The sequence below is a fragment of the Sceloporus undulatus genome, chromosome 6 (assembly GCF_019175285.1).
Source record: "Sceloporus undulatus isolate JIND9_A2432 ecotype Alabama chromosome 6, SceUnd_v1.1, whole genome shotgun sequence".
Classification (NCBI taxonomy): Eukaryota; Metazoa; Chordata; class Lepidosauria; order Squamata; family Phrynosomatidae; genus Sceloporus; species Sceloporus undulatus.
In genome coordinates, this window is record NC_056527.1 from 106,394,893 (window position 1) to 106,417,710 (window position 22,818).

At 40.4% G+C, this 22,818-nt stretch overlaps 2 protein-coding genes across 11 annotated transcripts in view; one reads left to right on the top strand and one right to left on the bottom strand.

Moving 5' to 3' along the window:
• TMEM143 (transmembrane protein 143) overlaps positions 1-3,412 on the bottom strand; it is a 15,706-nt gene extending 12,294 nt beyond the window's left edge. For 2 of the 4 annotated variants that reach the window (XM_042472995.1, XM_042472992.1), the window contains exons 1-2: positions 2,728-3,412; positions 1,791-1,986 (exon numbers count right to left, since the gene is read on the bottom strand). In XM_042472995.1, coding sequence (XP_042328929.1) covers positions 1,791-1,986; positions 2,728-2,798 — 267 coding nt within the window. In that variant the 5' untranslated portion in view covers positions 2,799-3,412. Of the gene's footprint in view, positions 1-1,790; positions 1,987-2,593 lie in introns of all 4 variants that reach the window. The other 2 variants (XM_042472994.1, XM_042472993.1) reach the window with 2 other exon arrangements.
• SYNGR4 (synaptogyrin 4) lies at positions 3,351-21,902 on the top strand. Of its 7 annotated transcripts, none has more exons than XM_042473001.1 (5): positions 3,351-3,400; positions 7,276-7,415; positions 9,144-9,381; positions 15,011-15,147; positions 21,638-21,902. In XM_042473001.1, exons 2-5 carry the CDS (start codon positions 7,320-7,322, stop codon positions 21,854-21,856), a joined length of 690 nt encoding a protein of 229 aa, XP_042328935.1. In that variant the 5' UTR covers positions 3,351-3,400; positions 7,276-7,319; the 3' UTR covers positions 21,857-21,902. The 7 variants fall into 7 exon arrangements, with proteins under 7 accessions (XP_042328935.1, XP_042328931.1, XP_042328930.1 ...); XM_042472997.1 differs by lacking the exon at positions 3,351-3,400 and adding an exon at positions 3,489-3,616; XM_042472996.1 differs by lacking the exon at positions 3,351-3,400 and adding an exon at positions 3,511-3,665.
• Positions 21,903-22,818: the final 916 nt, after the last annotated feature.

Below are 22,818 nucleotides of genomic sequence, written 5' to 3' on the forward strand. Positions count from 1 at the left end.
CCCACTTGCTCTTCAATGAATTGTTTTAAAATATGTTATTTTATTCATTTATATCCTGTTTTTCTGAGAATAATGAGGCTCCAGATGGATTAAAACATATTTAAAAAGAATACAGATTAAACACTATATAACAGTTTCAATAAAAGACAAATATAAAAGTTATTCAAAAGACAATTAAACCACTTATGAAGTTAAAAGCCTTAAAGTTGACTAAATATACACACATGCACCACAAAACAGCATACCATTGAAATCACACCCTTTTTCTAAATGCCCAACAGTTGAGGAATGTTTTAACTTGCCTACAGAAGGAAAGTGTTGCATCTACACTGAGGAAATAATCCAGTTTGACATCACTTCAACTAACATGGCTCAATGCTATGGCATTTTGGGAACTGTAGTTTTATGAGACACTTACTGAATATAGTCATGTATAAGTCTAGAAATTTTAGTCAAAAGATTGACCCCAAAAATTTAGGTCGACTTATCCGTGGGTCAATGTAAATACTGTACTTTAACTCTTATTACAAGAACCATCTCATGGTGAAAAGCAAGAGTACAATCTGTTCTAGAAGCAGTGACCTCCCTCTACTCTCTCTTCTATCCAGCCTTTAGTCTGAGCCAAAACAGTTTTGCCTGCCAAAATTTTGTAGGTTCTTTGGCATTGTTTTCCTTTGCTTCATCATTTAAATCCTTTGTTGAATGTCCCTAAACTTTACCCTCGACTTATCCAAGAGTCATAACAAAATCCATAATTTTGCACCCAAAACCTGCCTTCGACTTATACATGAGGTTGACTTATAGTTGAGTATATATGGTACTGTATTTAGCCTTCTCTGTCAGAGTGCCACAACAAACTATAACTCTCAGAATTCCAAAGCACTGGACCATGGCAATTAAAGTGGTGTCAAACTGGATTATTTCTGTAGTGTGGATGCATCACAGGATGGAGATGCTTTTGATGCATAAGGAAGGAGATGCACCCAAGACAGTGAAGATCAGCTAAAATACCTTCTGCACCAAAGTAACATAGATTCTGGGTTTGCATCTGAATCAAATATAGAGTACGAAAACCGGCATATTCTCATTTACTTCTTGCCACAAGTTCAATTTGTGCTAACTTTGGAAAGCAGCAATATTTCCTGACTGCTGGAAATTTTTTCACTTTAGTTCCCTCCTTCCAAAACCTCAGTTGCTTGGTCAAGACTTTCAAGTGTATTTTTGCAACTTTAAAGGCCAGTAAATTAAGCAAAAGCTAAGAGAGGGGGTCCAAAACACACTGCAGAAATAATCCTGTTTGAGACCACCGTAACTGCCCTGGATCAGTGCTAGGGAATTCTGGGAACTGTAGTTTTGTAAGACATTTAACCTTCTGTCAGAGAGCTCTGGTGCCACAATAAACTACAGTTCCCAGGATTCACTAACAGCTAGGGCTGTTAAAGCGGTCTCAAACTGGGTTATTTCTGCAGTGTGTTTTGGTCCTGAGAGATGTCTCAGTATGGTACACTCATTCCATTATGTTTGCGGCTTTGATGTTTACGGCTTTGATTAATATGTCCTCTCTAGGAATCTCTAGGTCCTCCAGTGCAACTCTATGGGCAACTTTAACTACAATTAGAACTGAAAGAGATTTCTAGAGAGGTGTCCTCTCCGGTAAAAACATGGTGTTTTTGTCATTTGCAGTTTTCCCATCTTCACAGGGGTCTTGTGCCCTAACCCTAGTGAATACGGAGGGACAAGTGCACTTCTGCAACATGTTCACACGTTTTTAGACTTTACCAAGTTTATACCTTCACTAGAGCATCGACCATTTGGTCCTTGGACAAGGGGATGTATCGCTCCCGATAATCCACCGCCCAGTCTTTCGGCTCCGTCGGTTTACGCATCTTCCGGTATTTCACCATCCTGGCGGCTAGGGAGGCCTTCCCGCGGGACGGCAGACCTATAACCCCAGCCCTGAGGGCCAACCGAGCCAGACAAAGCATCCTAGGAAAGTCCAAAGGTCAACAGTCAGAAAACAGCAGTGTCTGAAGGCATGTTTGGCTTCCTTGGCAAAAGCTCTTTTAATAACTGAATCGTAGAGTTGGAAAAGACCGCAAGGGCCATGCAGTCCAACCCCTTTATTCTGCCATGCAGGAACTCTCAGTCAAAGCATCCCCATTGACAGATGGCCATCCAGCCTCTGCTTAAAGACCTCTAAGGAAGGAGACTCCACTGCACTCCGAGGAAGGAGTGTGTTCCACTGTCAAACAGCCCTTACTCTCAGGAAGTTCCTCCTAAGGTTGAGCTGGAATCTCTTTTCCTGGAGCTTGGATCCATTGCTTCGGATCTTGTTCTCTGGAGCAGCAGAAAATAAGCTTGCTCTCTCATCAATGTGACATCCACATTGGAGAAATAATCCGGTTTGGCAGCGCTTTAATTCTTTGTCTGACTCTTTGCTATGGAATTCTGGGAGTTGGAGTTTGTTGTGGGGCCACAACAAACTCCAACTCCCAGAATTCCATAGCCTTGCGCCAGAAAAAGTTAAAGCGCTATCAAACCGGGCTATTTCTCCAGTGTGGATGCAGCCTATGTGAGTCCCCCACCAACTTACAGACTAAGGCTTCTTCCTCTTGGGACCAAGGGGGGGAAAGGCCAAATTCACCTTCGTCACGATTCAAGGAAAGGAGGAAGAAACCCTCATATAAAAAGCAACAAGAGATAACCTTAAAACAGCAAATGCCTGACATTGACTTTCCCGCGCATGCGCGCAACCCCTTCGTCCCTCTTCCGCCCTTTTCTCCTCGCTCGAATCTCATTGGCTGCCGTGAGCTTCGTCCCGCCTTCCCCTCCGTGACGTCACTGCGTGGATGCTCGTGCCATTGGTCGCTCGTTTAGGCCGTCAAATAAATCCCGTAGAAGTCACATAATTTGAGGCTTTCCTGGCACTGGCTGCCTGTGTGTCCGCACTGCAGGGATAATAATTCAGTTTGACACCACTTTTAACTTCCAGGGCTCCATTTTAATGGAATTTCTGGGGTTTGTAGTTTAACGTGACACCAGACGTCTCTCTGACAGATGAGGCTAAGTGCCTCACCAAAACTACAGTTCCCATAATTCCATAGCATTTTAAGTGGTGGTCAAACTAGATTATTCCTGGAGTTCTCATCTCTCGCGACGGTACTTTCGCATCGAAACTTTTTTCTGAGCGGATTTATCATTTAAAATTTTTGAAATGCCAGCTTCATCTGTGGCACTCTACACTTTTACTATCTCTATGTTTAAAGCACTGCCGTCGCCAGCCTTTTTTTTTAATTAAACCTGCGCATGCGCAAAAGCCCCAGCTTTCTTAAAATGGCCTGGGGGAAAAGGCGGCACGTTTTGTCTGAGGCAGCCGCCGTCGCGCACGCGCAGATCTATGGTATCCTCGCGCGCTTTCCTCCCCCTGCCTCCCTCCCCGCTCTGTCTTAACGGTCACTTCCAACGGTCGCGACCGGCAACGTTCTAAACATAGACGTCATCAGCTTCCAACCAATCAGGCGTCGAGTTCTCTCAGGCGCGCTCTTTCTTTTCCTCCGTCCTCCGCACCACAAAGGAGAAAAAGGCGGGAAAAAAACATACGCGCTTCCCGCAGAAGGTGGTGTGTTTTTGAAAAGATCCTGAAGAAACTGAGAGGAATATACAATGTAACACTATAAAGACTCGCTTCTCTATTTCCCAGTGGGAATGTGTGTCAAAAGTTCAGCCCCATGGTGTTATCCTATAGTTGTGCTTGTTGTTGTGTGCCTTCAAGTCCCTATCATGGGGTTTTATTGGCAACTTTCTTCAGAGGAGGTCTGCCATTGCCATCCTCTGAGACAGAGAGTGTGACTTGCCCAAGGTCACCCATAGGATTACATGACTAAACTGGGATTCAAACCTGGTCTCCAGAGTCATAGGTCCAAAAACAGTGCAGAAAATAATCCACTTTGAGGCTGCTTTAACAGCCCTGGCTCAAGGCTAGAGAATCCTGGGAACTGTAGTTTTGTGAAACATTGAGCCTTCTCTGTCACGAGAGCTCTGGTACCACAATAAAATACAATTCCCAGGATCCACTGAGCTGGGGCAGTTAAAGTGGTCTCATACTTATCAAATTTGCAGATGATACCAAATTAGGGGGAATAGCTAATACCCCAGAGGACAGGATCAAGATTCAAAATGACCTGAATAGACTAGAAAGCTGGGCCAAAGCTAACAAAATGAAATTCAACACAGAGAAATGTAAGGTATTGCACTTAGGGCGGAAAAATAAAATGCACAGATATAGGATGGGTGACACCTGGCTGAATGAAACTACGTGTGAAAGGGATCTAGGAGTCCAAGTAGACCACAACTTGAACATGAGTGAACAGTGTGATGCGGCAGCTAAAAAGGCCAATGCTATTTTAGGCTGCATCAATAGAAGTATAGTGTCTAGATCAAGAGAAGTAATAGTGCCACTGTATTCTGCTCTGGTCAGGCCCCACCTGGAATATTGTGTCCAGTTCTGGGCGCCACAATTCAGAAAGGACATTGAGAAACTGGAGCATGTCCAAAAGAGGGTCTGGAAACCATGCCCTATGAGGAACGACTTAGGGAGCTGGGGATGTTTAGCCTGGAGAAAAGAAGGTTAAGAGGTGATATGATCGCCCTGTTTAAATATTTGAAGGGATGTCATATGGAAGAGGGAGCAAGCTTGTTTTCTGCTGCTCCAGAGAACAGGACCCGGAACAATGGATGCAAGCTGCAGGAAAAGAGATTCCACCTGAACATTAGGAGGAACTTCCTGACAGTAAGGGCTATTCGACAATGGAATGCACTCCCTCGGAGGGTGATAGAGTCTCCTTCCTTGGAGGTCTTTAAACAGAGGCTGGATAGCCATCTGTCAGGGATGCTTTGATTTGGATTTCCTGCATGGCAGGGGGTTGGACTGGATGGCCCTAGTGGTCTCTTCCAACTCTACGATTCTATGATTCTATGAAACTGGATTATCTCTGCCGTGTGTTTTGGACCATAGTCCAACACTCAAACTAATACTCCAGGCTGGCTCTCATATGGTTGAGCTTAACTGATTTGAAAGACAGACACAGCTGGACTTAGTTGTTCCAGTACTTTTCAAGCAGGCAGGGTTTTAATAATAATAATAATAATAATAATGATGATGAAATTTTATTTATATGCTGCCTCTCCCCATAGGATCAAGGCGGCTTACAACATCAGGTGAAACACAGTATAAAATACAACATACAGTACAACTTTAATCGTTATACAGTCCCGTTCTCTTTTAACTGATCTTGTGCAGCATATACATGCCTCAATATATAGTGGGAAACAAAGGTCCCAAACACACTGCAGAAATAATCCAGTTTGAGACCGCTTTAACTGCCCTGGCTCAGTGTTAGGGAATCCTGGAAGCTAGTTTTGTGAGACATTTAAGCCTTCTTTGTCAGAGAGCTCTGGGGCCACAACAAACTACAACTCCCAGGATTCTCTAGCACTGAGCCAGGGCTGTTAAAACGATCTCAAACTGGATTATTTCAGCAGTGTGTTTTGGCCCAAAGCCTCAGAGCAGCGAAAGGGCAGCTGTATTGTATGTCTTAACAACGCTGTGAGAAAGTTAGACTGAAAGATCATTGAAATCTAGCTAATAGATGTGTGGCTGAGCAGGTGCTTGAATCCATCTCTCCTTTAGGCTCAACACTGTCTGCGCTGCATTACACTGGCTTGTATTTAAAATGGGAAATAAAAGCTCAAGGGGGCATGGTCAGGTTCACATTCAACCATGGCGTTTAAGAGGATACGGGTCACATTTGTTACTCGTCCTGTTGTGAAGTAAAAGTGTCAAGCAGAGTGGATAATTTCTGATCTTACTGTGAAGGGGAAATGGCAAAAGGACAGAGCCAGGGTTGCTCCGAGCATTTTCTGGTGATGTTCAGCTGAGAGCATGAAAACAACAGCAGGCATGCACTTTATAATGAGGCCAGGGAACACAACCTGTATATTCTGTCTAATAAATAAACTGGAAACGCTGAGCTTTCGTGCACATAAATTGCTTTCAAATAGAAGAAAATTAGAAGTGAGCCAGATTCTAAAGGTTTTGTTTTCAAGGAAATCATAGCAAACCAATGCAGTGTAGTGGTTTCAATCTTGGACTATGACTCTGGAGAAAAGGGTTCAAATCTTGAGCAAGTCACATTCAGCCTCAGAGGAAGGCTAAGGCAGACCCTCTCTGAATAAATCTTGCCAAGGAAAACTATGTGATAGGATCTCCTTGGGGTCACCCTAAGTCAGAAACAACTTTGAAGGCACACAACTACCACAACAAGGGAAACAGTTACATTTTGGCAGGAAACAGAAAATAACACAAAACAATTTCAACAAATATTGAGTATAGCTAGCTTGGCTACTTGGGGTTCCCAGTAAGTGAGGTGCTATCCAACAAGCTGTTATCCCTCTTCACTCTGTCTCCTGAGGAAACTGCCATATTTCTTTACTATAACATTGGATTAAATGTGTGGAAATATCATTTGGATCTATGGCACAGCATTGACAAATATTCCAGGCCATCTGGGCCTGTGCATATGTCACACTGCTAAGAGTCTCAAACATACAAGGCCTAAATCGTCCCAAATTAGCACATTCTGTAGTGCACTATTAGTTTAAGTAATTATTATAAAGGTACCTTACATAAAATCATGGCACCCAAACAGTGCTAGATCTTTTTATGTATGCAACCAAAAGAAGTTTACATAAAAGTTCAAGTTCTTTAATGAAATATTATTCCCACTGGTGGAAAAAAATTACTGAAATAAAAATCCAAGTTTCTGACTCCCACAATTAAAGGAAGGAAAAATTTTCCTCACAAACAATCTGGTCAATTCCACCTCAAGGTACCATGCATTTATTACTTCATTAACATTTCCAAACTAATTTTACTATTAGAAAATGTAAATTGTAAACTGTACGTTTCTACTGAGAAGTAAATCCAATTGAATTGTATGACTCTATGTTCAAGGGCAGTGTATTACTAGAGAGAGAAAAACATATAATCTATGATTGGGCATATTACATTTCTAAAGCAGATTTTAATTGGCTTTACTTTCATTTTGCCTCAATGAGTAGATCCAAGGCTAGTGACTGTGTACCAGGGAGGAAACATATTATAGATCTGAGGAATAGGCTTTATTTTCTGAATCTTCAAATGTTGACAGATAGAATCTCAGTGGAGCTTGTATTATATTCTAGCTATTAATGTTTCCCAATTTCCATTCCCGGCAGTCCTCAAGATCCAGCTTTGCTTGTGACAATAAAGCATCTACAGGATGAGGAAGTTGGTTTCTACCTGGAAGGACTTCTCAGACCATGACATAGTGCACTTCATTACAAGACCACAGATCATTGCACGAATACTGGCAGCGGTGAGGGAAAAATATAGGAAAATAAAAGACTAAAATAAGCAGCAGTTCTGGGTCCCCCCCCCCAGGAATTAACATAAGAATTGGCTTCATTCTGTATCTTCTACAATCACTTTTTCAGTAGTCACACAAAAATACATTTCAGAAGAACATTTCGCACTGCAATATATGTTGTTAGGACAGTATGACATGCCCTCTGCGTCCTGTAGAGTTTAGGGCATTCACAAAGTACAGCCGGCCCTTCATATCCACGGATTGTGCATCCACAGATTAAACCATCCACAGATTCAAAATATTTTTTATAAATTCCAAAAAGCAAATTTTTTTTTGCCATCATATATAATGGAGACTATTTTACTACATATTGTATATAATAGGACTTGAGCATCCTTGTATTTTGGTATCCATAGAGGGTCCTGGAACCTAATCCTAGTGGATACCAAGGGCCCACTGAAAGTGTTACTCCATAATTGCACCAACAAGTACAATCTGCACAAACCTCCATACCATCTAAAGATATAAACAGTGGGCCTTCCATATCGGTGGGTTGTATTCTGGACCTCCCCACCAATAGCAAACAGAAGGCGACCTCCAGTCCCATTATTGTTAATGGGCACGCAATGGGCACACAGGTGCATTGGTGCGGCTGCATGCACATGCTGCCATTCATAGTAATGGGGGGGGGGGGTCCACTAATGTTCCAATCTGTGGATGGCAAGCCCACCAGTATGGAGGGCCAACTGTGGAATTTCTATTCCTAACTAAGTTGCGATTCCGTGGCTTTTTAAAGAGCAGTTTTACTTGATGCTGCACCTGTTAATTGTTACTAATTGAAATCATTTTAAATCTTACTAATGTCATTTGAAAATTAAGATTCTTCTAAAAATGTCTGAAAAATTCTTCTTCAAATCTGCAGAGAACCTGAGGCTTAGTTTGGGATGTGTTTATGTCACATGTGCAGCTGTGCTAGGGAATTCTGAGAACTGTAGTTTTGTGTGACATTTAGCCTTCTCTGTCAGAGAGCTCTGGTATCACCATAAACACCAGGATTCGCTAGCACTGAGACAGAGCAGGTAAAGCAGTCTCAAACTGGATTATTTCTGCAGTGTGTTTCGGACCTTTGAAATTAATTGCATCTGAAGAAAGTACAACAATATCCAGAATCCACAAAACAGATACCTTTATCGGACTAATGAAAATGTACAAAATATATGATACAAGCTTTTGAAGCTAGTAAACCAAGAGGCAGTACAGACCAACCCTTTCAGGCCAGTCTGTAGGCACCCGTTTTTGGTCCACAGCATTGGCATAGCAACTAAACCGCCCGGCAACGTTGGGGACCAAAAAAGGAGCTGCCTAGAGCAGCCCTTAAGTCTCTTCCTTTGCATGACGTGTGAGCGCTGCGACGCCCACACGTCATGCACACGCCCCCCGGTATGGGTGGTGCAACGCTGTAATGGTGCCACCTGCACATAGTAGGGTTTGGGACCGTGCAGTTGGTGCACGGTCCCAATCCCGACTATCGCCATCAGGATGTCGTGTCCTGGCAGTGTGTACTGGGCCCCAGTCTACTAAAGCTTATGCTATAACTTCTTTTGCACATTCTCAAAAATGCTACAAGATCGCTTTGTGATATTCTAGACTAACATAGCTATGTCTCTGAATGTGACACAAATGGTATTTCAGTACCCTTCAGGTTTAACTTTTCTCTTTTATTTTCTCCTGCCCTAGGTGTTCTCTCTGATTATATTTGCTTCTTTGGTGAATGAAGGATATCAGAACTTGACAACCTCTTCCCAGTTACACTGCATTTTGAATGATAATGGGGCAGCCTGCTGCTATGGCATCACAGTCGGTGTACTCTCCTTTCTCCAATGCCTCCTCTTTTTGGGCTTCGACATCTATGAGACTTCCATTACTAATCACGGGTTCAAGTATGCCATCCTTGTACTGGATGTCACCTTCTCTGGTGAGTAACCTATCTTACTATCAAAGCCATAGGGCGGAATTTGGGTATGTGTAATTTGCAGATTTGTTGTTGTTGTTTTTAACTGCCCTCAAGTCGATCTTGACCCATGTGGACCCTGTGGATGAGACATCTCCAAGACTCCTTATTCTCCACTTTTCTGTTTACTTCCTACAAATTCATACCTGTGACCTCCTTAATAGAGTTCATCCATTGTTGTTGTGTGGCTTCAAACCGTTTCTTATAGATGATAGTCTGAAACAACTATATGGTACGCATCCAAATCAGTGCCTCCTGCTATCAGCAAAACAACCACTGTGACGGCAGAAAGTAGTCACTGAGAAATGAGTCAAGTCCCCATTGCCAGCCAGGCCAAGCAAAGCGGTAACAAAACCTAATATTTACTTTAACCTTCTGAACTCCTGGCTTCTCCCCTAATTCTTCAGAAGTTCCATACAACTCCTCACCCTTTCTTGTTTTAGCCTTCCTAATTATCCTCCTCAAGAGAAATCTTCAAATAATTACTTGATGGACCCAGTGTTGTAAGTAAACAACATTCCCAAGACAGTTGTGGAACAGCAGCCACATAGGTCCCAAGGCCTGTGCTTGAGAAGAGGAATCACTGCAGCCATTCTTGGTCAAGAATTTCAGTCCCATTAAGGGAAGATGAAATTTATGGTTTCTTGGAAAATCTCTCATTTCTGCTAACCTTGTGAGAACATATAGCTTGTCCCCCTAATCCAAGCTTCACTGATGATTGCTAGTAGTGCAAGATGTTTCCATGTCTCCTTATGGACTCATTGATATATATAGGATCATTTGTTGACCTGCATTTTACCTAACCATTGAATCGGTCTTGTTTTTAACTGAAAACGTGGTAAAGCATTTGTTATTTCTACTGAAGTATTGGTTGGATTCCATACGTTGATCCTTATTCATCTTTTTGGACAATTCTTTCCTTTGACATTGACCTTTGTAATTTAATTTTCAATATTTAGGAACTTTATAATACTGTTCTCTAACATCTGGATAACCTTTACCTCTAAGGAAGAAAGGAACATTTCGTGCAACATGAAAGTTTATTCTGTTAAGTGAACAGAGGTTATCCAGACTTCCCTGAATTTCCAGCTAGCTTAGCTTGGAAGGATGTGTCCAGCTCCTGCAGTTAATTTAGGTTCAAAGCACACTGCAGAAATAATCCAGTTTGAGACAGCTTCAACTGCCCTGGCTCAGTGCTAGGGTATCCTGGGAACTGTAGAGCTCTCTGACAGAAAAGTCTAAATGCCTCACAAAACTACAATTCCCAATATCCCCAAGCATTGAGCCATGGCAGTTAAAGCAGTCTCAAACTAAATTATTTCTGTAGTGTGTTTTGGACTTGAGTCTGCACTATGAGTAGTTCTGATAGTGACCTTCATACATTCTTTTCATGTGAATTTTTGGGTCACTTGGTTTGGCTATATAGTTATGTTTGCTCACTCCTTATTGAGATCAAATCCCTTAGCAATGTTGCTTACCATAAACCATCTGTTTGTGGGATTTCTTTTTGTTTTACAACACCCACATAAATGGCAATGAATACTTGGATTTCTGGACAGTATGAAACTCCATTTCCATGTGAACACAAAATTATTCAGAATCGTAGTTTGAACATGCTGTCGATACCAACGTTCCCAATACCACTACAGAATTGCAAGACTCCAGATTTTTTCTGCAGCCATAGAGAACCACTGCGAGTCAATTTACCTTATACTGAATTATATGGACCAAGGGATGGCTCTCTAAAAGATAGCTTCTTATTTTTCTATGCATTACTAAATAGTAAAGGGAGATGTATCATTTATATCCCCAAGATAAAAGGCAAGAGGATAGGATATCACTCTCTATTTAAAACAGTAATTTAAAAGCTGACAGTGTCATGGGAGAAGCTCTAAGGACACTGTTGTGATGTTGCTGCTTTATTTCAAACATTTCTCAAAGGGTTTTTTTGGGGGGGGGGTTGGTTTGTAATAGATCTAAAAGAATCTGTACTGCTTATGGGTACAGGCTGCCTCTTTTTATACTGGCTAGGTATTGTATTGTCTTATTGTTCCTCTGCCTGTTTTCTCATCTCTTGAGATGGACACTGAGCTAAAGGGCTCACAAAAGACAAGAGACAACACATGGAGACAGAGAAGGAACAATGTGGAAGTACCAATTTCACACAAAAGGCTGTCATTTCCACATGCTTTCTCACTCATTGATATTATGCTTTATTTGACAAGCATGATCACAGGAAAGGAATGTTTCAAGCAGGGGGCAATGAATTGGCTTTTCGGGTGCTGGCATTTAGTATCAGTGCCATTGCAGCCTGGCAAAATTAAATGCCACATCTCATCTGATTTCTTGCTTCCCATCTGCATTTTCTGTCAAGGATGTTCCCCTACCTTCTGTCAAGTAAAGCTATCAAGAACATTTCCTCCACACCCACTATCCCCAGGCATTAATCAGTAAGGCTGCTCATTTTGAGTACTCTATTTTCCCAGAAGAAAAATATGTTTTCTCTTAGGGAATCTCTTTACCCAGATCTGGCCAGTTCTGCATTGTTGTTGTTGTGTGACTTATGGTGATCCTATGGAGAACCTATCATGGGCTTTTCTGGTGCTGAGAGTGTGTGATTTGCTCAGTGTCACCCAGTGGGTCTCCATGGCCAAGCAGGAATTTGAACCCTTTTACTACATTTTAATCTCATTCTTGATCCAGGGAGTGCATGTTACCAAAACAAGGTTCTAGTCTCTTTCCCTTTTATCCTTCCAATGACACACTTTGGCAACACTGGCAGGTTATGACTTGCCCAGGTCACCCACTAGGTTTTTAGCTGAGCAGAGATTTTAGCTGGGTCTCCCTTCTCTAAAGGTACATGTTAGCTGTATTTCCATCTTGGCACTACCTTTCTGTGGTGATGGGATTGTGCTCTCCTGTGAAGCAAGAGGATATGCTGATGGCAGCATTGTTGTTAGTAAGGTAAAAGAATGCAATGATAAAAGAAAAGTCTGAAGCTGCACAAAATATGTAGTAGGAACATGGAATGTATGTATCATGAATTAGGGAAAACTAGAAACTATAAAACAAGAAGTGGAACACCTAGACATGGCCATACTTGATACAAGTGAACTAAACTGGACAGGAATACAACATTTTCAGTCAGATAACACAGTGTTTTACTTTGGAAATGAAAAAGAAGAAATGGGGATGCAAAAGCAGGGAAAAGATGTAAACAATAGAAGCTGAGGGGCTATATAAGAGATGAAATTATGATAGATTCTTTCAAATAAAAACAATTTGAACCCACAAGTTTAGAAAGTAAAGTAGAAAATGCTCTCTAAGCACTTGGGAGAAATAAATCACCCAGAGAACAGATGACTTACCAATAGAGCAGTTCCAAGCTGTAGAGATGGAATCCATTGAAATTCTAACAAGCTTCCAACAAATATGGAAAATGGCTCACAGACTAGAAACATTAAATATGCATTCCAATTGTCAAGAAATAGGACATCAGAGATTATGATAGTTATCAGATTACTGCACCAATATCCCATGCAAGCAAAGTGATGCTCAAGATTTTCCAAAAAAAGTATTTTGCCATATATGAAGTGAGAAATGTCAGATGTCCAAATGGGGTTCAGAAAAGGAAAAGGCTCTAGAGATCATGCTAGAAACATACATGGGTTAGTGGAATGTTCCAAAGAATTTCAGAAGAAAATCAACCTGTGTTTTATAGATCACACTAAAGTCTTTAAGTGTGTAGATTGTAAGAAATTATGATTTGCTATAAAAGAAATGGGAGTGTCTCAATATCTGATTGCCCTAGTGCATAACCTGTACTCTGGACAAGAGGGAACAAGATGGGAAAACAGAATGGTTTCCCATTGGCAAAGGGGTCAAATAAGGTTGCATTTTATCACCCTACCTATTTAATGCAGACCATATCATATGGAAAGCAAGATTTGATTCAGAGGAAGCAGGCATGAACATTGGGAGAAGGAACATCAACAATTTAAGATACAGATGGAAACTATTACTTGCAGAAAATAATAAATGCTTGAAATGACTACTGATGAAAGTTAAGAAAGTAAAGGTAAAAATAGGGTTACAGTTGAATATTAAGAAGACAAATATAACGGCACAGATGGTTTACATAACTTTGGCATGGTTAATAGAGACAATGAAACAAAGATTCCCTATACCTTGGCTCAGTCATTAATAAAAGTGGAGATTGGACTCAAGAAATCAGAAGACGAGTAAGACTTGGAAAGTCAGCCTTGAAGGAACTAGAAAAGATCCTCCAGTTGAAAGGCGTATCAGTGAATACCAAGGCCAGAATCATCCAGACTGCAGTATTTCTGATTTCTATGTACAGCTGTGAAACCTGGACAGTGAAGAAAGCTGGCAGGAAAAAAAAAACAACCCTTTTGAAATGTAGATTTGGTGAACAGTTATACTGATTCCGTGGATTCATAAAAGGACAAATGGGTTTTAGAACAAATCGAGCCCGAACATTCACTAGAAACCAAGATGACTGAAGCAAAGCATCATAGTTTGAGCATTTCATGAGATGATATTACTAATTGGAAAATATGATCATGTGTGGTAAAGTGGAAGACACTAAAAAAAGAGGAATACCACACTATATAAGGAGTGACTCAAGGAAGTCACAAACCTGAGTTTGCAAAACCTGAGCAAGACAGTTGATGACAGGGTATCTTGAAGGTCTCTTTCATAGTGTTGCCATAAGCCAAAGTCAACCTGACGGCACATAGCAGCAGCAACAACTAGACTGGGTACCATAACCATCATGCTACCATTATATCTATTTCTCAGTTTTATGAACATTTTCTCATGTCTCTCCCTCTCTAGAAATGTCCAATAACACATCCATTTTTAAGGGATAATAGACATCCACTCCATGCATCTGAAGAAGTAAACCTAGTGTACAAAAGCTTGTTCTACAACTTCAGAATGAAATTTAGCTCAATGAAGTGGAAAGGTAATATAGTTACACTGATATTAATTGGAACAGTAGATTTAGAAAAGTGACACAGGAAGGATTCCATTGCCACTACTTTTATTTTTAAAAATAAATGCCAGGGATGATTCCAGTAATGAATCTCCCTCAACTTGACTAACTAAGCCTTTAAATATTATAACCAAGTGATGAGACTTTAGTCCAGTTCAAGATCCTAGATGTGCCAAGAATGAAGACAGCTGGCCTTCTAAAATTTGGAACTGGGCCTGAATATTTAAAATAAACAAACAAAACCTCTGAAATTTGATTCTGAGGATAAAGGCAAACTGCAACAGGTTTTGGTACAGTAACATATAATAACCTATAATAGGCTGAATACACAGCTTCTGAGAATGGTATTTCTATGCCTAACATTTCTTTGGTCTGATATTGTTCCTATCTTTTTCAGAAATACAAGGGTGTGGGAACTCATTGTTACAAAAGATGTTAGTGAAAAGTAGAAAATAAGAGACTTGTGAACGTTATCTTCCCCAGCTATGACAAAAATATATCAGAGGGGCTGCTGTGGCTGTAACTTCATTTGTCTTCTCAACTGTGTGACATTCTGTCGTCTTCTTTTCCTCTTAGTCATCTGGACATGCCTGTGGTTTGTTGGGTTCTGTTTTCTGGCCAATCAGTGGAATAGGTCAACCCATTCCTACCTACTGGGAAACAGTGCTGCACGAGCTAGCATCACCTTCGCTCTCCTTTCTGTTCCATGCTGGGTGAGTCAGCCAAGTACTCCTTGTTTTATTCTAGAGTAGAGAAACCCTACAAAACTGAACCATGGAGGCAGAGTATACCCCTTCAGTGACAACAGAAGAAAAAACAACCCCATCCTATCAGGGCCAAAATTGACACTTCCTGAAAGCAGTTGGCTCTAGTCATTAAAGCAGATGTCTAATTCCTGACAATTGCCCACCCTTGGCCTAGTAAAAGGGCAGTAATTTTCTTCTATGCATTGAATACCCTTTCTTTTTCAAAAATGTAAAAACAACATAATCCTCTTTACAGGTATACTGTAAGTGACCTAGAGCAAACCAATACCATATTACTGCTACTGCCCTATTGCACATGAAGTAGAGTTAATGACTTTGGAGTGTCTGGCATTATTCAGTGCTAGAAGACTTTGTGTTAGTTATAAAGTGTGAGAAAAAAATAATACTTGAGGGTGTTTTATTATAATTGTATCAGCGCTGGTGGTAACAACTAATTTTTGAGAGCCACAGAGTAAAACAACTCACTTATCTAATTCATTAACTAAAAGAGTGAAATGAGGCAAACTCCGCTTTTATTTAGAGAAGGCAAATAGAGTTTTAGTTAAAGTTCATTCACAAACAAACTTGGAATGTGTACATTTAGCGGTTCCAAGCCACAGATATATTCTCCTGAGCAAGAGGCTATCCCTTGATCTTCTATCCTATTTTGGTTAGCAATAGAGATACCTAACAATTGCTGCCTTCACTGAATCCCAGTGCTTAGTCTGGCTAAAGCAGCTGGTGAGTTGTAATCATACTAGCAGTTTAAAACACACACACACACAAGCCACATCTTTATACTAGTAATCATGCATGGCATTTTAGAGATGCGCCTCTTTATTTCCCATGGCTTAACAGTGGATGGATAGTACGATGTTTCATTGTTTCCAGAATTGTTTGGTTAAAGTAGATAATTCTAAAGGACAAGAAGATGCTAAGGGAGACTCCTTAAACTTTGTAAATCCATTGAGGATTATTACCAGTACTAGGCCAAGGGGAAGAGATAAAAGAGCTGACATGTGTTTTATTAAAAGTGCATTTGAAGTTTCTTGTAGAAACAGAGGAGAGTTTTTCTGCACCAGGAAAACACATTTATGGGTCTAGAGCAGGAGTGAGGAAAATGAAGCCTATGGGACTCATGCATCCATCAAGGCTAGACTTTTTTAAAAAAAATTGTCTGCCCTCAAGTTCCTCCAGAGACTGGGAGCAATTTGCATTGCAAAATTGCCCTTCACACCTCCTAGTTGGGAGTCTGAAAAAATAAAATTGGGTGTGTGGTGCGGGGGAATACAACTCTCTAATTCCTGACAATTGTCCACCCCTGGCCTTGTAGATTAGTAAGGATATTGTAGGCTGTTCAGCCTTCCAACAGAAAATGCATATATAGTCAGCCCTCAGTATCTAGGGGGAACTGTTCTGGTCTCCCCTGCAGATACTGAATTCTGTGGATGCTCAAGTTCCATTGTCCCCAATGGTGACTTGTGCATGTGGCCATGCCACCATTGAAGTCCTGTTGTCCCTAATGGAGGCACAGCCTGATCTGTAAACTACATAAGAATATATTTCTGGTGTGATTCTCTAAATATCTGCAGTTTCAGATACTAACAGCAAAGGAAACAGCAGTCACTCTCCTAATATGTGTTAAAAATGTTCTATCTTACCAGTTTTTGGCCATTTCACAAAGATATGTACAGTCAGCTCTTGATATCCGCAGACTTGTCATCCACGGATTCAAGCATCCGCGAACAGCAAACCTGTGTTGTCCCCAATGGCAGCCCATATCTGTGGCTGCACCACCATTAGGGACAGCCCCCATTGTTCCCAGTGGCAGCGCATACATATGGCCATACCGCTATTAGAGACAACAGGACTCGTCTCTGATGGTGGCATGGCTGCATACACACGCTGCCACTTGGGACAATGGGGCTGACCCTAATGGTGGCACAGCCAAATGCATGCACTGCCATTGGGGACAATTGGGTTTGCTGTCCACAGATGCCTGAATCCGTAGATGACAAGTCTGCAAATATCAAGAGCTGACTGTACCAAAAACTAGTGGGATAGAACATTTTTTGTTGTAACACAGACTAGGAAAGTGACCACTGTTTCCTTTGTATCTGAAACTGCAGATTGATATTTAGAAAATCACACCAGAAACTTATTCTCGTGCAGTTTACAGATGAGATTCCTAGTATGTAGAGCAACCAAAAAGGAAAAAAGAAGAAAAATTGTGCCTACTCCCTATTTCAGTCGAAAAGGCTCAGTATATTTCTACTGATTTAAATAGTCAAAAAACAGCCTCAGGATTCAGATCTTTTGGAGGATGTTTATTCCTTCATTCCTTGTGGAACTGAGTGACTCACCCTTCCCATCAACAAGCTGTCGAATTAATCAGGAGGAGCCTTCACATTGAAGCAGTTGCAGCGGGCCTTCATTTACAAGCTGGCACAGAATGAACCCAAACAATTTAGGACTCAGTCCAGCCCACGGCTGGAGGTTGTTAGATCAGGAAGGCTGAACAGTTAACAAAAATGTTACCTCTAGGGGGGACCATAGGTAACATCTAAGCGATCTGTTAGGCATGGGGCTACTGAATTCTCTGTACTTATAGGAGCAACTCACTAAGTAGAATCTGCAAAAAGCACACCTTTGACCAGTCTTATTCTATAACCGCAATGAGAAACTGGACAAAGTACTGTTAGTTTCCTTCCGTAATGAGGAGTTACAGAGGCTTTCAAGAGTTAGAAAAAATGGAAAATGAAGCTGATCTTTTCACTTTGAAGCTTTTTACTCTAGAAGTCTTTCATCACCTTTGAAATATGCTCTTTTCCACAAAAATCTTGAACCTTACTTACTGAAACATTAAATAGCACAGCCTTTTTCTCTTGCTAACCTAACCCAAACACTTTACTTGCAAAACCCAATTATAACAGAACTGATATTGTTTGATATTCTGACACATCCTCAGCTCCCTTTCATTTGCCTTTCTCTGCTGCCCAGCTCTCTGCTTCTGCAACATTCACCCACACATTTCCCCACCTCCACAGCTTCCTTCATTTCCCAAAACCTACTTGCCAATTCTTTAAAAATATAAGAGCCCAGTTGGATCTGAATAAATGTCAATCTAGTTCAGCATCTCATTTCCCATTGCTCATTGCTATTAGATGGCAATGAGACTGTCAAAAGGAAGATGAGGTCAACAGCCCTCTCCCACATTTGTTCCCCAAAAACTTGCTTCAGAAGTGTACTTGCATTCAGAATCTACAGTACTGAAACTGGAGGTGATTTATAACCATAATGACTACTTAATAGCCTAACTCCCCTGCCCCAATTTGCCTAATCCCTTTTTGAAGCTGTCTATTTAGTGACTTTTGCATTTTGTGGATGTTAATTCCTTAGTTTAATTATGCATTTTGTGAAAAAGCACGATTTATTTGCTTAGCAAATGAAGGATCTCTATCAAATATAGAGGTTAGCTGAATATCTTGTTGAGATTCTCTTAAACTGAGGCTTATTTCTTTAAAACTTTTGAAAGCTGCATATAATATTTATCTACATTCTTGTTGATATTCTGAAAAAACGGAAACAGTGGTGCTCTATTTTTGCTCTTCCAGATTTTTTTGTACTTCAGCTTCCAGATTCCCTAAGCATTGGCCAAGCTGGCCGAGGCATCTGGGTTCTGAAGCCCAAAACAACTGGAAGATCAAAGTCTGGGAACTTCTACTTTAAAACATTAGTGACTTGGGGTTTCCTTTTGTAATTCTTTACTAAATTTCTCCTTCAAACTTTTAATTTAGTTTTATCTTTAATAATGGTTTTTATCAATTTGTCCAGATAAGATATTTCACTAACCAATCTAATTTCTTGGATCCTACTGCCTGGCCCCTCCCTGATTATCTTTTTAAAGTACTATAGTGGCCATTTTCCAGTCTTCGGATGCTACTCTTAGAATAAAGTTAGAAGATGCAATTTCACATTTGAGATTTTAAAGAATCAGTGATATCATTTTTTAAAGATTAATTTTGTTATTAATTTTAACACAAACAATCTAATTTACAATCAAAATTAATATATAAACAAAGATTAAGAAACTGGAGGTGGGAGAAGAAGGAAAAGGAGGAGTGGGAGAGAGGAAGAAAAAAGAGAAGACTGAAAATGACAAAAAAACATACAACTAACATACAATGGGGCTATGAGCCCCCAATCCTGACTGTAATGAAAACAAAAATAAAAAAGAGGGAGAAATTATGCTACCTTTAAAGATCCAATTAAATAATCTTATTAAAATTATTAATAACCATAGCCATAAATTATTCCATTGTTAGGTTTCTTATACAGTTTCCAGTCTTTCAAGAAGTCTTCAATTGGTTTATCCTTTAGAACCCATGTTATTTTGGCCATTTGGGATAACTCAGCAACCTTAACAATTCATTCTTCCATTGCTGGTGCTTCAGTTTATTTCCAAGTTTGAGCATATAATATTTTTGATGCTGTTATCAAATTAGTGATTGATGTTTACTATCCCATTCTTTATTCATAACGCCCAACAAAAACATTTCTGGCAACACTGCAAAATCTAGCTTTATTTATTTTACTTTATTTTTTTGATTAACATATAAATCTCACACCACTAACTTTTTGCCTTCTTGCAAGTTAATCACACATTAAAGGAGGAGCCCTCCTTATCTAGACCTCCTCAATATTGATTTGAAACATTCTGGATCATTTTCAACAGCTTATTTGGGGTTAGATACCATCATCCAATATAGATTTTCTTGTAAATTACTGCACAAAGTAACTTTTATATCTTTGGACCGCATTTTTTCAATACATCCATATGAATATTACACCCAAAATTTTGGGCCTCACCTTACCATGTATTTTTTTACATGCTCAGTTTCTGTCTTTAGTTTCAGAAATCATTTATACACGTTTAAAATTATATTGCCATAGTCGTTACATAATTTTAAAACTCATTTTCTCTAACTTTCTAGGGCTGCATTTATTTTGTCTTTCTTAATGACATTGATGTTGCATATAAGCAAACCAATTTAGATCTTTGCCTTTGCCACTGAGTTTCTTAAGAACTCCCTGGCAAGGGAGGACACCACAAGCCCTTTACCTGCCACCGCTGCCACCATCATGGCTTCCCTGAAGGCACTTGGCCACGTGGGTCTAGTCAAGGGTCATGTTTCCACCCTTATGGGCCACAGTAGAGTTCTTTGGGGAAGATGTGATGGTGGTGGCAGGTAAGGGGCACAGGGTAGCAGCAGCTCTGTGACATGGCGGAGGGCAGGCGGGCATGTGAACATTCGTCCATTGCTGTGCTGGCCTAGGGACTGACCAGGGTCAGAATCAGGAGCAGGATAACATGGCCTTGGCCTGTGATATCCTGCCCAATCTCCTCAGGTCCCTAGTTAGCTAGTATTGTGCATAGAACAAGTAGCGTTTTTGAAAAAGAGACATGGCATCCGGTAATTGTTAGCACAGAAGGCTAGTGAATAACCTCAAGGAGTACATCCCTTCAATGATGCCATTTTCCTCTTCCTTACAAGCAGACAGTCCTTATGGATGAACCTCATCATTTAAAAATGATGACACTCTGTAAAATATACTGCACCAGCATGTCCACTGAATTTGTAAACCACTTTCATCTAGAAGCCCAGGATAATGCCTTAATGCCTGCACTTCAGTCAATCTAGCAACAGCATTCTGCTGAATTTCAAATATGTATCTGATCATATTATTTGAAGCAATGCACTTTGAATTGTCCAACAATTATGAAAATGCTGTTTTTTCCAAACAGTTTTTCCCATTGTATGCAGCCATATTACTAATTGAGATATTTATTTGTTCAGTTTTGTCTAGAGGAGCTTTGCTTAAAAAAAAAACCAAAGTGCTTTCCTAAACTCTTTTTAGTCTTTCTAAAATCTAAGTATTTTGACATGATTAAAATTTTTTTTTGATGGAATGTCCCTGAAAACAAGATATTTCTAAGAGATATTATATTAATAGTTGTTTACCAAACATTGTGTTTATGGAAAGGCTGAGTGATTTGCCTATATTAGACTTCAGGATCATGACTGGGCTCTGACTTTAATCCAGACGTTCTAGGACAGTGGTGGCGAACCTATGGCACACATGCCAGAGGTGACACTCAGAGCCCTCTCTGTGGGCACATGTGCCATCGCCCCAGCACAGAGTTTGCCAGAGTTTGTTACTAGAAAGCCAGAGGGACACAGCACTTTGCAATAAATAAGTGGTTTGGGGTTGCAGTTCGAGCACTCGGCCTCTAAAAGGTCACGATCACTGTTCTAGGACTAAAGCCAGTACTCTTGCCAGTGGCCTACACTCAGCCTCCGATTAATTTCTGCTTTGAGCCTCAGTACAGCATCACAGAGATCAACTATTTATACAACTGAATGCAAGTACCTGACTGCCACCTCTTTTCTCATAGGTATACCTGGCCTATCTGGCTCTGAAAAACCTGTGGGCTGAGCCACCTGTTCCTTACAAGCGGACTCTGGATGAAGGGTCTGTTGCCTTGACCACCCTTTCTTCATCCACTACTACCTCCCTTCCCAATAATATGGGGTACCCTGAGAATATGGGTACAGCCTCCTATCCATCCACTCCTGTACCCCATCGCTTGACATTAATGAATACTGATGACTAAGTAATTGTTTACTGCTGAAATAAATAAAGGAAGGAGAGAATCTGACAAACCAGAACACCTATTTTTAATGTGTAAGTCTGACTGTGCTAAAACAGAGCAAGGTTAATGTGGAGTAGCTGATCACTCACTTCCTTAGTCAATGCCTATAGCATATTCTGCATTCTTAGTCCACCTCTTTAAAACCAAATTAGCCCCAAATTGCTGCTTCTAGCTTGGGAACTGCCCTCCTGTAGTAGCTATGAATACTTTCTTATTCTTAAGAAGTCAATGGCCTTATAGCTATAGGAAAGAGAAAAGAGAGAATGCATATGTAGAGCTGCCATAGTACTTAGCTGTATTTCCTAACTGGATACAGCTGAATATAACTTTTATGGCTACCATACTCAGTTTAATACACTAAAAATGTGCAATGGGGATGTGTTTGCTCTCTGCCACCGAGTTGCTCACCTGTTGGCAACTGTTACCTTTCTCTGTTAAAATGAAGATTACAAAACTGATGTGGAAGATTCCAGGTTTGGATTTTAGTCATACTGGACTGATTCACAGGTAAGTGTTGCTTATCTGAGCCATGTGAATCCTACTGTGTTTGACTGTCGGGGGAAAATTCCATATTAACTCAAGGCTGTACAGTACATACATGTTACATTGTTAGCTACTCTGATCACAGAAATGGTTAACAACTTCTGCTGACTGTGTATGTATAGAATCCAATCACTAGTAAGGTGTGATGGGGGATATAAATGGTTAGCTAATATCACACGCTCAAACATACCTAGCTATGATTAATGAGCATTTAATCTATTCCTCAATTTTCTATAGAATACAACTGCAGAACCCTAGTTACTCATAAAAACCAAAAGCCATTGAGTGCTGTGGGATCATTATCATATTGCATGTAAAAAGCTTCAAAACTTTTTTATTATTCCATCTAACTCTGATCACTGGTTTTTAATGTTGTTTTT

Excerpts from the sequence above, each read along its gene's own strand:
- SYNGR4 (XM_042473001.1), top strand. The coding sequence starts at position 7,320 with ATGAGGAAGTTGGTTTCTACCTGGAAGGACTTCTCAGACCATGACATA. Across the intron at positions 9,382-15,010 it reads ACTGGATGTCACCTTCTCTG|TCATCTGGACATGCCTGTGG; the intron begins GTGAGTAACCTA and ends TTTTCCTCTTAG. Across the intron at positions 15,148-21,637 it reads TCCTTTCTGTTCCATGCTGG|GTATACCTGGCCTATCTGGC; the intron begins GTGAGTCAGCCA and ends CTTTTCTCATAG.